The 14470-nt window shown below is 37.0% G+C and overlaps 1 protein-coding gene across 4 annotated transcripts; it reads right to left on the reverse strand.

Moving 5' to 3' along the window:
* Nucleotides 1–154: 154 nt before the first annotated feature.
* On the reverse strand, nucleotides 155–13443 carry GPATCH1 (G-patch domain containing 1). 4 transcript variants are annotated; one of them, XM_052685830.1, is made up of 20 exons: nucleotides 13310–13443; nucleotides 11882–12016; nucleotides 11502–11587; nucleotides 10922–11082; nucleotides 10481–10578; nucleotides 10234–10292; nucleotides 9651–9896; nucleotides 8696–8843; nucleotides 7988–8067; nucleotides 6811–7015; nucleotides 6177–6467; nucleotides 5602–5783; nucleotides 5205–5332; nucleotides 4803–4936; nucleotides 4258–4427; nucleotides 3339–3546; nucleotides 2878–2988; nucleotides 2322–2446; nucleotides 1642–1787; nucleotides 155–474 (listed from the first exon to the last, which is right to left on the reverse strand). In XM_052685830.1, exons 1-20 carry the CDS (start codon nucleotides 13380–13382, stop codon nucleotides 453–455), a joined length of 2808 nt encoding a protein of 935 aa, XP_052541790.1. In that variant the 5' UTR covers nucleotides 13383–13443; the 3' UTR covers nucleotides 155–452. The 4 variants fall into 4 exon arrangements, with proteins under 4 accessions (XP_052541790.1, XP_052541788.1, XP_052541787.1 ...); XM_052685828.1 differs by lacking the exon at nucleotides 155–474 and adding an exon at nucleotides 482–907 and having other exon boundaries at nucleotides 5602–5780; XM_052685827.1 differs by lacking the exon at nucleotides 155–474 and adding an exon at nucleotides 483–907.
* Between the last annotated feature and the right edge of the window lie 1027 nt (nucleotides 13444–14470).

Raw genomic sequence — 14470 nt, forward strand, 5'->3', positions numbered from 1 at the left:
ACCTCACTAGGTGCTGACTGTGTCTGACCACCCTTGTGGCAAATAAATTTTTCCTAATGCCTTATGTAAACCTCCCCAGAACTTCCTGCCATTCCCATACTTCTTGAGAGATTGAAGTTTTAGAGGTCTGAGGTTATGACTTGCTGTACAAAAATGATTTGTAATACTTGGTTTATTAAAATATCTTGCTTCATATTAATTAAAACAGAACCTGCAGTATTTAACATTATGTTACACAGAAGAGGTCTTTTTCAACATTCCATAATCATTACATTTTAAACATATGAAACATCACAAAATAAACATATAAACATTTACTTTCAAACAAATTCAATATGAATACGTTATCTACAATGCTTCAAAGCATATATACAAGACTGATCTACCATCATGGAGGAGATCAAAAATTTGAGATCTAAAAACCACACACAGCAATGAAGAAAGATGCCTCTTCAATACTGCAGTTGTTTCAATCTAAAAGAAAGAAAGAAAAGGAGGATAAACTAAATAGTCATATACATCATTAAGAATATTTAATTACTTGAGAAGTTAAACCTTAAATTAAGAAAGATCAATGACTTTGGATAGAAGCACTTTATCTCAGTGCTCAGCAAATACAAACACTTCAAATTATCAGCTTGTACAATGAAGTCAAACTATTCTGTGTAAAATACACTCAAACACATTTTGGCTATCTACATAATCAAAAATACCACCTTGTTTTTTAATACAAAAAGACAAATACATAATTGAAGCTCAGCTCAAAAAAAATGGAAGACAGACTCCTTAGGAATCCTGACTTTTCCTGTTGGTACATTTCCACTCCACAAAACAGCTAGATGACAGTAATTTTGCCAGGACAGCTGGATGCAATACCTCAACCAACACATTCAGACCTCTCTGCCTGCTAATAGGAGGCTCAGCATAATCCAATGCAGTGACAGTTCCACATGAGATGACAGAGGCTTAAGATGACTATGATCTCAACCCGATGCAGTTAGTTTTAATTGCATTTCAAGTGTGGAGCAGAACAAAGTTTCAAACTGTTTTTTTCTTATTTTTACATCCCAGGTAGCACTGTGTTCAAGTCTCTCTCTCTGTACTCTCTATTTATATAAATAAACAACAGTTTAGATTTAGCAGAAACACACATGAAAAGCATCATTCTCCTTGCTTCACTGCTCCTTGCTGAAGTGCAGAATCATCCCAAGTATCAAAGCCATACAGTGAATCTATCTGGTCTCTTGGTGATTACCAACAAAATAAAGCTGACTTAAAACATTCTGGAGCAGACAACATTGCTTCCAACATTTCCAAGTAAAGACTGTAGACAAAGTCACGGAAATATGACTCACCATCTGCACTTCTTTAATTTTTAATTCCTTCAAAATATCATTCATCTGTAACCATAAACCCCATTAACTAGCACAGAGCTGTATTTAGAGCCTTTTATCTCTAGAGGCTTAAGACACTTGCAACATTTCCTCCTTTCATTAAACAAACTAACAGGCTTTATAAACATAGAGAGATCTGCTGATCCATATTTGCTATGAATAAGTTTACTGAACTGCAAACTCCTATGATGAGGTTTCAGTTATATACTGCAAAATTCACAAGTATTTCAGTCAACTTTCTATTTACCTTCTCAGAAGTTCTTTAGGTGACAGGTTTGTGGAATCTATATCACTAAGGCTATCACTACTGTCTGTAGTATCTGAGCTGCTGTCCTTTTCTGACTTTTTATTCTTGTGTTTTCCTTTGGTTTTGTGTTTCCTGTGTTTCTTTTTCTGTAAAAAGAAAAACAATTCATTCTACAATTTTCATTTTGAAAGAGCTGGTTTCTTCTGAAAGGCACAAACAACAAAAAAGCAAACATCCCTAAAAGTCAATTTCACTGTAGACTCCACATTCAATTGAAATGCTCAACAGTGAATGCTTTTTGGCACTATCTAGCCTGAGCTAAAAATTAAAAATAAATGCCAAAACTACTCATCTCTTTCCAACTCTTAAACCTCATCAAAATAGGTGTCTGATTAGTAGTTTATATAGCAGTTGTGAATTATACACAGCTCTCAGAATATGCCTGACATCTTCAGCATAAAACATAATGTTTAATGTCTGTACTCACATTGTACAAATGGGAAAAGCAGCACCCTAGCTAAATAATGTCCTGTTTTCAAATTCTAGTCTGAGATCATCCGAGAAACCTCAGTTGTTCCAGTTCAGACACATTTGATTCATTTTCTACAGCATGGCATAAATCACAAGAAAATTTGATTGGTAGATCAAAAACCAATAAACCAATTATTTTAATTAAATACCTTTTCCTTTTTATGCTTGTGATCCCTCTTAGTCTTGTGTTTCTCTCTGCTCTTTTTATGTTTTTCTTTCCTGCTAGGCCCTGGAGAAATTGCTGGCACCACTGTTTCTTGTTGCCATGTAGAGCCTAAAGTACAAAGCAAATGCAGAAACAAAAAATACAAATACAAACAATAATGAACAGGTCATTTTAATATTTAAATTCTACATTAATTTAATATGCTAATTTTAAAAAAGCTTTCAAACAGGTGTGAAACTGCAATGTTCCCACTGTAACTAAACACCTTTTCAATCTGTTAATAAGGAAATTGTAATGCTCATCCTGTATCTCCATTACAGTTCATAAACCCTGCCTCTATGGAACTACACCAAAGCAAGCGCAGGCAAAAAGATTCCTGCTAGTCCCTCACAGCTTGGTAACAAAGCGTGTGGACACATTTGACACAGCACAGGCACTTAAGAGGCAAGGCACTGCTTCACAAACATTTACTGAAGATGTATGTATGATATTTCTCTTTAACGTGTAGAATTCATACGCTACAAGTCTACAGAACCTACCAGAAGAAAAAGACGGAGGCAGCTTCGGTCCAAACTCCTCCGCATTATTCTGTTCCTGCTTCGAAGAAGGCAATGAAGAAACACCAGGCTCAGCTTTAACAGTCACAGTGTCTATGAAAAAAACAAAAAACTCATTTATTTGAAAGGAAATACTTCTGTCAAGAATTATCAGAGAAAGTTAAAGCAAACTGATCAGCATCCTTTATCTCCGTGGACTGCCTGGGCCAACTGCATAGCTGACATCCTGAATGATTTCCACGTATTGCCTCTACTTGTTTTTGTTTGTTTGCTTTGCGTTTTCTTTTCTTTTTTCTTTTTCTTTTTTCTAACCAAAATAGACCTATTATACAATTACAAATTAGTTCAGAATATAGCACTGTCCTAGCAGTCCCAGAGGTACTTGATTCATAAAGGAAGCTTTTACAAGATGCTTATAAAAATAGGCATGCATTAAGAACTACCTTGTATGTTAGATGAAGAACTATCAAGCAGACCAGCTTGTCCAGTGGTTTCTGAATCTACTACTGAAGTAGAAGGCTGCTGTTCTTCATCACTCTCCTCCTCAGAGGAAGATTTTTCATCTGAGGAACTCACAAAGATGGCCTTAAATAAGTCCATGGACGGTCTGCTTTCTTCTTCCTGTTCCTGATCCTTATTCTCATTATCTACCTGCAAAGCAGTGTAACAAACCACATTTAGACACCTGAAGAAATTAAAATCCCTCTCTGATTAGTTAAGCAATATAATAATTTCAAATATGCTGGGATGTACTGACTGAACAATCAAACATCACATAACATAAGCTTCATCACAATAACAAAGACATCACAAACACATAAGTTTACAATCTTAGTAATTCTTAGTTCAATCCACTGGAGCACTGCTAAGCTCAGTTTCCTGTAAAGAGTACTGAAATTTGTGCTCCATGCACAATTGAAAGCAGATTCCAAATTATTATAAATTCTAATTAATTACTTCAAACTTTACTTACCAGAGTAAATTTATTAAAAAGAAAAACATTACCTGTCTCTACAAAGTATGCATCCTCCTCCTCAAAGCAGAAGACACATACATATCCTGTGCCTGTGAGCAAAGTGGATGCACTGAACTTAACTCCCAGACTGTGAGTGACATTTTATCTATCCCTAAGCTGTTACTTCAAATATAGCCATACTTACTATCCTTGTAAACTGTGGAAGTTTCACATCTCAGATTTATAACCTCAAAATTCTTCCAAAAGCAATCTCACTTTCTTTTTCCTTACCCTGAGTTGGCCCTTTGGCAAACTAATTTTTATTAAACCAATTCATACAGTACACAACATTATTTCCAAGGTTTACAGTCATTCTCCTTTATATTCCAACACCACTAAGAACTCACCTCGCTGGGAAGTGTTTCAGCTGCCTTTGTTCCACTTTCTTCTGTTGTTGGCACTGCTGGCTTCTGCAGAAGATCAGCTTTTGATCTGGCAAGACTAATGAATTCACTGATAGAATCTTTTTTCTCCTTCTCTTTATCTGATACATCCCATCTTGAAGGTTTCTTTGGTTCTAAGAAAGTCCCAAACATTCAAATCACTCACATGTCAAATTCTACTGCATTGCATGACCTACTTGATTTTAATTTAGTCTGCTTCTTCAGCCTGCTTTGATTTTTCTATCTTTTTAATGAATATCTGACCTACAAAGGTCTCCTAGGTGGAATAAATTAACACCATCTCACTGATTTCAGCTTTTATGTTTGAATGGAATATATTGGATATATTTATTATTTTTGATTTTTATACCGGTTTTTCTTTTATGAAAAAAAATCTCAGATGGATAAATTCATTCTCCGTAACAAAGACAACCATTTTCATTTCATTTTCATTACTTCACAGCTATGTAATTAAAAAAAAAAAAAAAAAAAAAAAAAAATTGACTTACTGCTCACACTGTTATTCTCTTGTTTTCTTTCATTTGTTTCCTGTGTAACAGATGTAGTAGGCTCAGACAGAGTTAAGAAATTAAATACAGAATACTTGTCCCTCTTCACTTTTGGTAAACCAACAATGGAAGACCTGCAGGGAAATAATTTTTTTTTTTTGAACACTGTTTTCCATGCACAAATTAACTACAACAAACTACAGTAATACTTAAAATATTATTTTGTCAGAAGCTATTTTACTATGCTTCATAAGGCCAATTAAAACATTAGGAGAGTCTATCATACATCTATTGTAATACAAAAAGAAAACATCAAGCCAGATTTTTTCCACATTAATATAAAAACTCAGGATTCCCAAGGAGTGTTCAAAAATTTAAGAATTTCTTAATTAATCATCTTACTCAGGATATGGATCAGGAACATTAAATCTTTTGCACAACAGCTTTTCAGGGTGCCATTCAAACTTGTCTCTTGTGAGTTTGCCAAACATCTTCATCTTCACAGCAGATTCCTTATCATCAATATCATTCTGAAAAAGTCAAACACGGTCTGCTAGATAACTAACAACTTGGTGAAGTAACTATTACTGTTGTCATATTAACATGACAGATAAACATTTCAGCACAGTTTAACAGATCACTGCTTTACATGCATCAAGTCTTTTCAAAGTTTACTTAACAGGAAACAAAGCATTACTGACATAATGACAAAAGAGTTTTAAAGAAAAATACTTTTGTAAAGCAGCGTTAAAGTAATAAACGTAGCTCCGAAGTACTGAAGCACTGTGACAACATATACCTCCTGGTCCCGGGGAACTTCAACTTTGTCAGCATCATCTTCATATTTGGCCCGGGTAAACCTGGATGCCAGCGCCGAGTTGGAGGACTTGTAGAACATCGCTGCACGGAAGAACTCCTCCTGTTCTCTCCCTCGCTCCCATTCAGTCATGCTTGGGTCTAAGTAGCGCTCCAACATATCTGCTGTAAGGTAAAGAAGTAAATACTGAAGGCATGAAACCTTACCTAAGTTTGATGCTTTTCAAGAAAAAGAAAAAAAAAAAAAAAATGGCAATCAACCCTGCAAGTATTTCATGAATATTTATTTTAAAGATAGTATTAATCTCAACTGTATTTTTCCTTGACAAGTAGAGAGTTTTTCACAACAGCAAGAATGATTTGCTAAATGCAAGATAGATGTTTTAAACAGTTTTACTTGTTATGCTGACTCTTTACTTGTTGCTTTTTAATACTTCATTTATTTAATAGGTGTTTAAATTCAAAGCTTCATCAAATAATTAAAACATAGAAAAAGCAAAAACAAAAAATACTCTTTCAGAGAAAATTAAAAGTGTCAGGATTTCTCCCTTCAGTTACCTTTTTCTCCTTGTTTAAGGCTTTTTACAAAACTTTCATATCTTTTTTGTTTTTCTGGATCTCTTGCAAATGGCTTGAAGTCACTAGAACCAGCATTTGCTAACATTTGTCCCCCCAACAACATTTGCCATTTATGAGAAGCATCGTTTGGGGAAGCTGGCTGGAATCTGCTATTTCGGGGCTGCTGAGGCAACATTTTTGCTTTCATTTGTTGTTCAGATGCTTGTTTTACTTCTTTGAGTCTTTCTCTGTCTTTTTCAGACAGGTATTCCAAAACAGAAGGAGCTGGACCTATGAACCAGAAGTAGAAGTGAGAGATAAGCAAAAAGGAAGAATTAGTTCAACTATTTCTGACACTTCAGTGGAGTAGAAAGCCTGTGTATACACAGAAAATGCTCTTTGCAACACAATATAATGGCAGAAATAGCAGATGGATACTATTAGTCACTGCTTCATCTTTTAGGCTATTTGCACATATTTATATTGCTTCATAACTTTTATTATTGTATATAACACAAGTCTAATGTAACTTGTACATTTTAACAATGTTCAAGCCTGGACCAAATTTTTACTGCTATAGGAACAAATTGTGGAGCTAAAGAAGCAGGAAAGGCACAACTGTATGTATCAATACCTTTCAGAACAGTCTCTCCTAGTTGTTCCCTCCTCTGAGACGCATTCAATGCGTGCCTGCCCTGTTGTGCGGCGTCACTCCCCAGTTTTCCAGTTGATTCTTCTAACAGCTTTTGCAAATGGCAGTTCTCATTCCCAGCTGCTATTACAGGCCGAAAGTAATGGACTGGTCTGTAATTTCGTGGCAGATGAGGTGGCAGATAAATCTTTACAGAGTAGTGGAAAACAAAACAAAACAACCACAAGAGCGAGATAAAACTTGGTATTAAACTTTTAGAAATGGGATTGAGAAATGTAACCTCAAACTCAAAACTCCTCAGTTTACAAGTAACAGTAGAAAGAGATACCACATTCTTTCAGACTGAATCACTGAGTGGCACTGTAATACAAACTTCTGGAACAAACTGTTGTTGTCAGTACACATTAGTTATGCAAAATAGAAAAACGTGCACATCAAGCAGCAGCAAAAATTCAGCAGTCTTAATATCATTGCTTTGTTTGAGAACATGTGCTTCTGATTATATTTTTAAAAACAGAAGTCTCATATGATTTGGTCAATTAAACTGTTGTGTACTTCTGTGCTTAATGTATTTTCCTGTCTTTCATCAGAGTTCTTTTTCTCCATTCTTCATGCAAGCTATGACTTCAAAGATTACCCCTCTGCCTCTTATAGAATGCAATTTTCTATACCATACAAATGTTCCTCCTTTCTGCATCAGCAAAAGGACCTTGTCACACAACTCTGATAATCATTCCAATTTATGGAAACACTCATGGCATACAAGATACAAAGCAAAGAATCAGGTTGACAAACTAGCTTGTCACCAAAAACAATGAAGGAGACAAAGTGTGCAGCCTGATTTTTACAAAAAAATGGACATTACAGCTGAAAGATGTAAAACCAGATGTACATTTTTATTGTGAAGTTAAATCAAATTATTCTTCCAACTTCATGCAAAATAACAGTGAATGCATTTGTTCAAAGTCTGAACATGGGCAAAATTTAAATTTATCCAATAGTTTGACATTTTTGTTTAGTCAGAAATCTTTACTGCTTATTAGAAGTTCCATTTTGAAGAACTTAAAGTATCACACCACAGTAAAATCCATACATTTCATTACATGTCAATTTTGCTTTGAATGTTGTTCTTACTGCAAAAATGTCATTATATGCTTACCTTGTTTGGAGCTGATGGCTTTGATGCCAAGGAAAAGCCATCCAAGATTTTGCCTATATATTTCACTTCTGTTTCAGACTCTGCAAAAATAATCACAGAGCTGGTCAATATTCAAAATACACACATTTTGTAAAAACACTTCTTCCTTGAATATTTTACATTTTGCAGAACATTTCATGGAAAGTAATTGAATGTGGCTACAAGGGAGACAACAGCACTCGCACGTCTAATATCATAAGTGCAATTAACTGCACACAGCAAACATTAGGAGTTGCTTTAGAAATCACAAGCATTCCATGCACTTAAAAGCTTCACTACAAATACAGCATTATCAAGATAAAAGTTTACAAATATTGTCATCTGAAAATAAGCAAGTCTATCTAAAAAAAATCTATTTACAAGTACTGGGTCATATTTGCAGCCCTACTTCATAATAATCTCTTTCTTCAATGCAATTGAATGCTGTGTTTCATGAGCAGCACACATATAGTCCCTTCTCAAAATGTAATTTGCACACTTAATCTAAATTGGCATTAGTGGAAAATTAAAATAATTATTTCCAGAATTAGAACACACAGATATTCCAAGAAGTCTAGGATGAAGCTACAGATATCACAGCTAGAAGATAGCAATCTACTAGAAGCTTTGGCAAAGATGGGTATGTTTTAAATACAAATCACACTAACCCCACAGAACTACAATTCTTACTTTTTTTCGATCTATACTCCTTAGGTGCTGTCCAGCCATACAAGCCATCTCCAGGTTCTTCATCTTTTAGAACCGTATCGTATTTTGACAGTGTTTCAGTTGCATAAATATCATCATCTTCCTCCTCTAAAGCTCCTACACCAAAAGCCTACAATATATTTCAAACAAAAGCAATGAGAACTCAAAAATGTGAAAATAGCATTTTAAGTCACTTGTTGGAACGCATCTATGTCAGTACCTTACCATCTACAGTATGTAAGATGCCCAATGCATATTGGGAAAAAATGTACTCCACACAAAAAAACAAGTGGTCCCAACTGGGGGATGAGAGGCGTGGGGGAGGAAGCAAAAATATTCTACTTGTTTCAGCCCCTTCAGAAGGACGAACAATAAGCTGGGTCTGCACGAGGCAAGGACAGCAGCCTAATTCTAGTGGTCAGATTTGAGTCTGATTAAATGCAGTTAAATTACTGAGGGGGAAAAAAGGCATGAAAATTAATGAAGTGTAATTCTCAAAATTATATAAACTGACCAAGCTCTTTCTACATAAGAACTACAAATACAACAGAAGAAAGTAAAACCCCTGACAGATTCAACACCACTGAAAGAATTCAGTAAAATTGAAGAAGAAAAAAAAAAACCCTAAAATCATATTCAATATCAACTTTCTTTAGTCAAAGTAACACAAGAATTTTCTCAGTTCAATCAGTCAGCCAGCTATTTTCACCCTACTGCCTTTTAAAACACTGACAAAAGAAAACAGTTAAGAGATATAAGGCTTTGTTTAATATGAAGATATGGACAAGTTAAACAACAGGAAGAAGGCAGACTCCTAAACCTGTTTTCAACCCATAGTTATGCTTTCTTACAGTAAGTTTACAATGATTAGGTCCCACTCTCACTACATTTTAGATTTTATCACACTACTAATAAAATACCTGAAACAATATCTTACCTGGCCTGTGATTCCTAGTTTTCTTTGTCTATTGTTTCTCACATCACCGATTAAATTACTGGAATCTTCAGAATCAGCTGCAAACAGATTAAGGTGCTCTCTTCCAGATGCACCAAACAAAGCTTGTGAGGGGTCCAAACCCTTATAGCCAAGTCCGTGGACATTCTCTTTTGGAGTCAAATCTACAGGCATTACATCTTTTGGTGCAAACGTCACATTTTCTGGCTGGTATTCATCCTCTTCATCCTTGTACAAAATAAAAGTATGTAAGAACAACAACAAAGTTTTGTATATGTGGCTGTTACAACATCTAGTTAATATGAGACGAGGCAAGTCCGAGTTTCTGTAACTATATATTAAATTATCAATGAACAACACTTGATCAACTAACAAAAGAATAAATGTAGTTACATTTTCCATAATAAATGCAGTAAATATTTATGAACACTTTAACAAAACTTTCAACTGTGTGTTAAAGTTTAACTTAAAATACTTAAAAATATAAAAAGCTTCTTATAAAGGGTGTTAACACACATAAGTTATTTATATATAAGTTAATAAATAACTTGTGTCTGCACAATACCTCGGAACCTTCCGACAGCCCGGGTGGTAATGCACAGCCATATATTTTCACATCAGGATCTGTAACAGACACAACAGCAGTAGTGTTAATTTAAAGTATTTTAAATAAACTAAAATAAAGCTCGCTACTAAATTTCTCTAAGATTAAATAAACAGATTAAATAAAAGGAAGGAATAAGATGAGCTTTCTAATGGGTGTGTGAATGCTAGCTTTCTACAACTGAGTTCAGGCACCTCAGTGAACTTACCGGGCTTCTGCCTACGTGGCTTTCTCTTGACTCGTGGTCCAATTCCTTGTCCTTCTTTCCAGCCCATTTTTCGCAACAGTTCAACCCCAATTGTTATTCTAAGAAGAAACAAAATAAAGCAAAAATAAAAAACTGGAGTCGCAATTCCAACATTCCTTGAAATCTAACAGCAAATCAAACCAATTGAAAGTTTGCTCTTGTACCATACTTCCAATTAAAACCTGAATGCATCAACGTTTGCATATATGCTGCATCGGTTGTAGGCATGTGCCTGGCACAAGTCTGCACATGCAACAACATCCACAAGGAGGCCTCACTGGAAAGGTAACACTGCAGATCTTGCAGCCTCTTTCATGAGTTACTCTGGTCAATTGCTTCTCTTATCAATGCACTCGTATGCAAAAGGAATTTCTAAGCTAACTTTTATTTAAACCTACTTACTTTGACGGTCCTATTAAATCATCAAACGCACTAGTTCCAGGAATGGCAGCAACTACTCCTGCAATCTGTCTAGCTTTCTCTTTTATTCTGTCCTTAGCTTTGGATGCAAAATCATCTGTGGTTGTAATATCTTTTGGGGCTATTCCAAATTCACTAAGATCCTAGAAAAGACAGGCAAAACAGAAAAATTACATTAGAAAATGTTTTCCTCAAAATACGTACTGTAACAATAAAGGAAAGAAAACAGGGTGCAACCTTTAATTGGCAACATTTTAAGACATTTATATGGTTGATTTCTGTGCAACTTGAATGGTCATACTTAAAACAGCTTTGAAAGTATTTGGATTTCCTGATAAGAGGAAATGAAAAATATTGGTTTTTTTTTAAAATATTGAGATTATATGAACTTCCTAAGTGAATCTGTTAAATATCCTATAGAATCTAGAAGTATAACAACATATACATGAAATAATTTTAAGGTTACCACAATTTTTGCTGTTTAAATTCTTTTTTCATGGCCTGAAAAACTTACAATCATGGCCACAACTTCCAAAAGGGATTTATTTCTTTCCACATTTACCTCTTCATCCATGAAGTCTTCTGGTCCAAGAACAGTTCTGTCTGCTCTCTTCTGCCGTGATGATATAAAAGCTGAGGGCGTCCATCCTTTAAATAAGGCAAAGTAAGGGACATCTAAAGTAAGGGACTGCAAACTACAACATAGCATCTGAAAACAATTCAAACATTTGAATCTTACACCTAAAGGATACATCAAGAGAACATTCACGTAGCTGCAGTCTGAGAAGCAAAGTTTAAATATCTCCAAAAATTATGTTCCAATTATTTACATAACAACAAACAGCAGGGGAAAAAATGATTAATAACATTTCTTTTCACTGATGTTTCGCTGACATTACAGTCATCAAGCAACGCCTCCTAGATGACAGAGAAGTATCTCACCTTCCTTAGTGCCAACAGTGTTAAAGTAACCAGCAGAGAAGCCACCAGTAAATGCTCCATGAAAACGCTGATATCTCCCCTTTGCATCTTTAACAGTCTGCTCTTGAAGAGGAACTGGCTTCTTAATTCGTTCACCTACAAGGAGATAAATCAGAAAGCAAGTCATAACACCACATAAAGAACGGAATCTCTGCTTGGCCCAGAAGCCATTTCTTCCCTTGCAATTAAGAACAGGACTGAATAGTACCTATCCTGAAGTAGAAAGCATCAGCATCACTTACTCCCTCTCTACTTTATGTATTTGTGCACGCTGTTAACATACGCTGACAGAAAAAGCATCAAGTGTTCAAATAGAAAACCTAAATTCTTACTAGTTCTGTGCACGTTCCTTTTTCTACAATCAGACTAATAGATTACCAGTCTGCTTAACAATACTTCTGATCTGTAAACGTTTCCCCTGTTTGTAACAGACACTTCAGAACGATTTACAAACCACTAGAAAGCTTTAAATACCACCCAGATTCTCCTTAATATTGACAAGTTAACTATGCAACTTTTTTATATAAAGTTTTTATATAAGAGCAAAAAAATCCTACTACTACAAATTTTCAACAGAATCAGTTATTCCACTGACAAAACATAATGCTTGAAACACATTCCATTCATAAAGAGAAACTAGTGAAGCCCACACCGAACCTTCTGAAGGATGAAGGCTTTGTGCTGATAACAAACTCACACACTCACAAGGCCCAATTCTCCTCTCATATAATCTCAATCAGGCACGTGACACCATTATCACCATTTACTGAGAACTGAGGAGTTCCTGCCTTGGCAAAAAATAACGTGTAATACTGCTGTTTCTCTAAGGTCCACCAAAACTGTCACTCTCAGATCCTGTTAAAGAAAGTCCTCCCTTCACACAGCAGCTCCTGCTTTCCAGCCCCTGATAGGCAACAAAACCTCTCTTTACCGTCAGGCAGACAGCTCCCAGGCTCCACTGGTTGGCTGTTAGCTTAAGAACGTCCCAGGTGGCACAGAACTCCTGGAACTCCAAACGCAGTCGGAGGTTTTTCCACACGCAAGCTCCCTGCAGCTCGGCCCGCAGCCCGGCAGTAACGTTAGTTAAGAGGTAGAGGCTCTGAGCCCACAGCTGTGCACAGGCGCTCGGGCAAGCTCAGTCTGTGCCTCGAATACAAGCGTAGAACACGGCCACGGAAGCGCAAACGGCTTACAAGTTATGGTAAAGGCCTGAGTAAGGGACAGACTCAGGCCGGGACACGGGCTCTGCGCGGGCAGCACGGCCGCTCCCAGCCCTGGGCCGGGCTGCTTTATTTCGGCAGGCCGCTCCTCCGGGACACCCGGACACCCTCACCACAGCGCGGGCCAAAAAGGCGGAAGAGTCCAGGCGAGCTGGCCGGGCTCCCTTACCTTCCTGCAGGGGCTGCAGCGCCGTCCCGTAGTTCACCAGATCCTCCTCGCCGTCGCTAGAGTCCGCCGCCATCTTGCCGCGACGGCGGCTCGCGCGGGACAGCGCGCGGTCACGTGAGTTACTGGGCCGGCTGCCGCGAGGCCGGCCTCGGCCACGCGGGGTCCCCACTGAGGCCAAAAGGAATTTCCCGAGCGGGACGCTGTGTGGAAGCTCAGAGGCAGCGCTCTGCGCGGTGACTTTGGCAATTGATACCGCTAGATAAAGGCATATGCTTTGCATTCACACCTCTGTGAGAGGCACCTCACAAGGGAAGCTTCCATTCAACACATTTTGTATCAGAATAAATACCTGTCAGTTACGAACCAAGCGTTCCAAACCGACGTTCTAATTTTGCGTTCCCCACTACCTGTACTCATATGGCAGTTGTGATTCATTTCATTTCTCCACCTTCCAGTTTTCTGCCAGACTCAGATTCACTCAACGTCTTATAATTAGAAAAAAAAAAATTAACACGTTCACACGAAAGATCCACGGTGCTTCATTCTGTGAAGCAGCGCCAGGCTCCATTCAGAACTTCTGCCAGCCGAGACCACCAGTTTATTGAATTCCTTCGAACTAAATCACAACACAGCTTAAGGGACTCACGGATAAGACTTCTTTAAGCTTAGTGGTGCACTCTGTAATCCAGCCTTTGTGTTTGTTTGTACGCACAGAACTGGTTTCTTCCAAAGTGAAACTTCCCCAGTTTCATGTGGTTTCAGCTTTCCATAGGAAATATTTACCCAGTTGTATGCAAATAGAGGGCACTCAGTTATTGAGGTCTGGGATTGGCTCAAAAACAACTCGGTGGAACCACAGGCATTTATCTACGTGCATTACCTTTCCTCATCGTTACTAATTAGTAGGCAGTTATCCTAGAGCACAGAGTGCAAAATGAGTTGTTAGCACAGTTGCTTTTTCTTTTTGTTTGGGAAATAATTGCTGCTAAATAGTCAAGTCTGAGGGATTTGGATGCACATGCTTAAGTAAACTTTTGGTTTTTTTTTTTTTGCACAATGTTAACAGAAAATCTTTTGAGTGTTTTGTCTAAGTTCAAAGAGATCGGGTAATCAAATCGCGGAGGTTTTTTTTGCCTTTAAAGCTCTTAACAGATTAGAAAT

Source organism: Tympanuchus pallidicinctus, unplaced genomic scaffold (genome assembly GCF_026119805.1).
Source record: "Tympanuchus pallidicinctus isolate F22 unplaced genomic scaffold, pur_lepc_1.0 scaffold22, whole genome shotgun sequence".
Taxonomy (NCBI): domain Eukaryota; kingdom Metazoa; phylum Chordata; class Aves; order Galliformes; family Phasianidae; genus Tympanuchus; species Tympanuchus pallidicinctus.

Excerpts from the sequence above, each read along its gene's own strand:
- GPATCH1 (XM_052685827.1), bottom strand. The coding sequence starts at position 13,382 with ATGGCGGCGGACTCTAGCGACGGCGAGGAGGATCTGGTGAACTACGGG. Across the intron at positions 8,068-8,695 it reads GGAGTATAGATCGAAAAAAA|AGTCTGAAACAGAAGTGAAA; the intron begins GTAAGAATTGTA and ends TTATTTTTGCAG. Across the intron at positions 2,989-3,338 it reads TTCTTCATCTAACATACAAG|ACACTGTGACTGTTAAAGCT; the intron begins GTAGTTCTTAAT and ends TTTTTTTCATAG.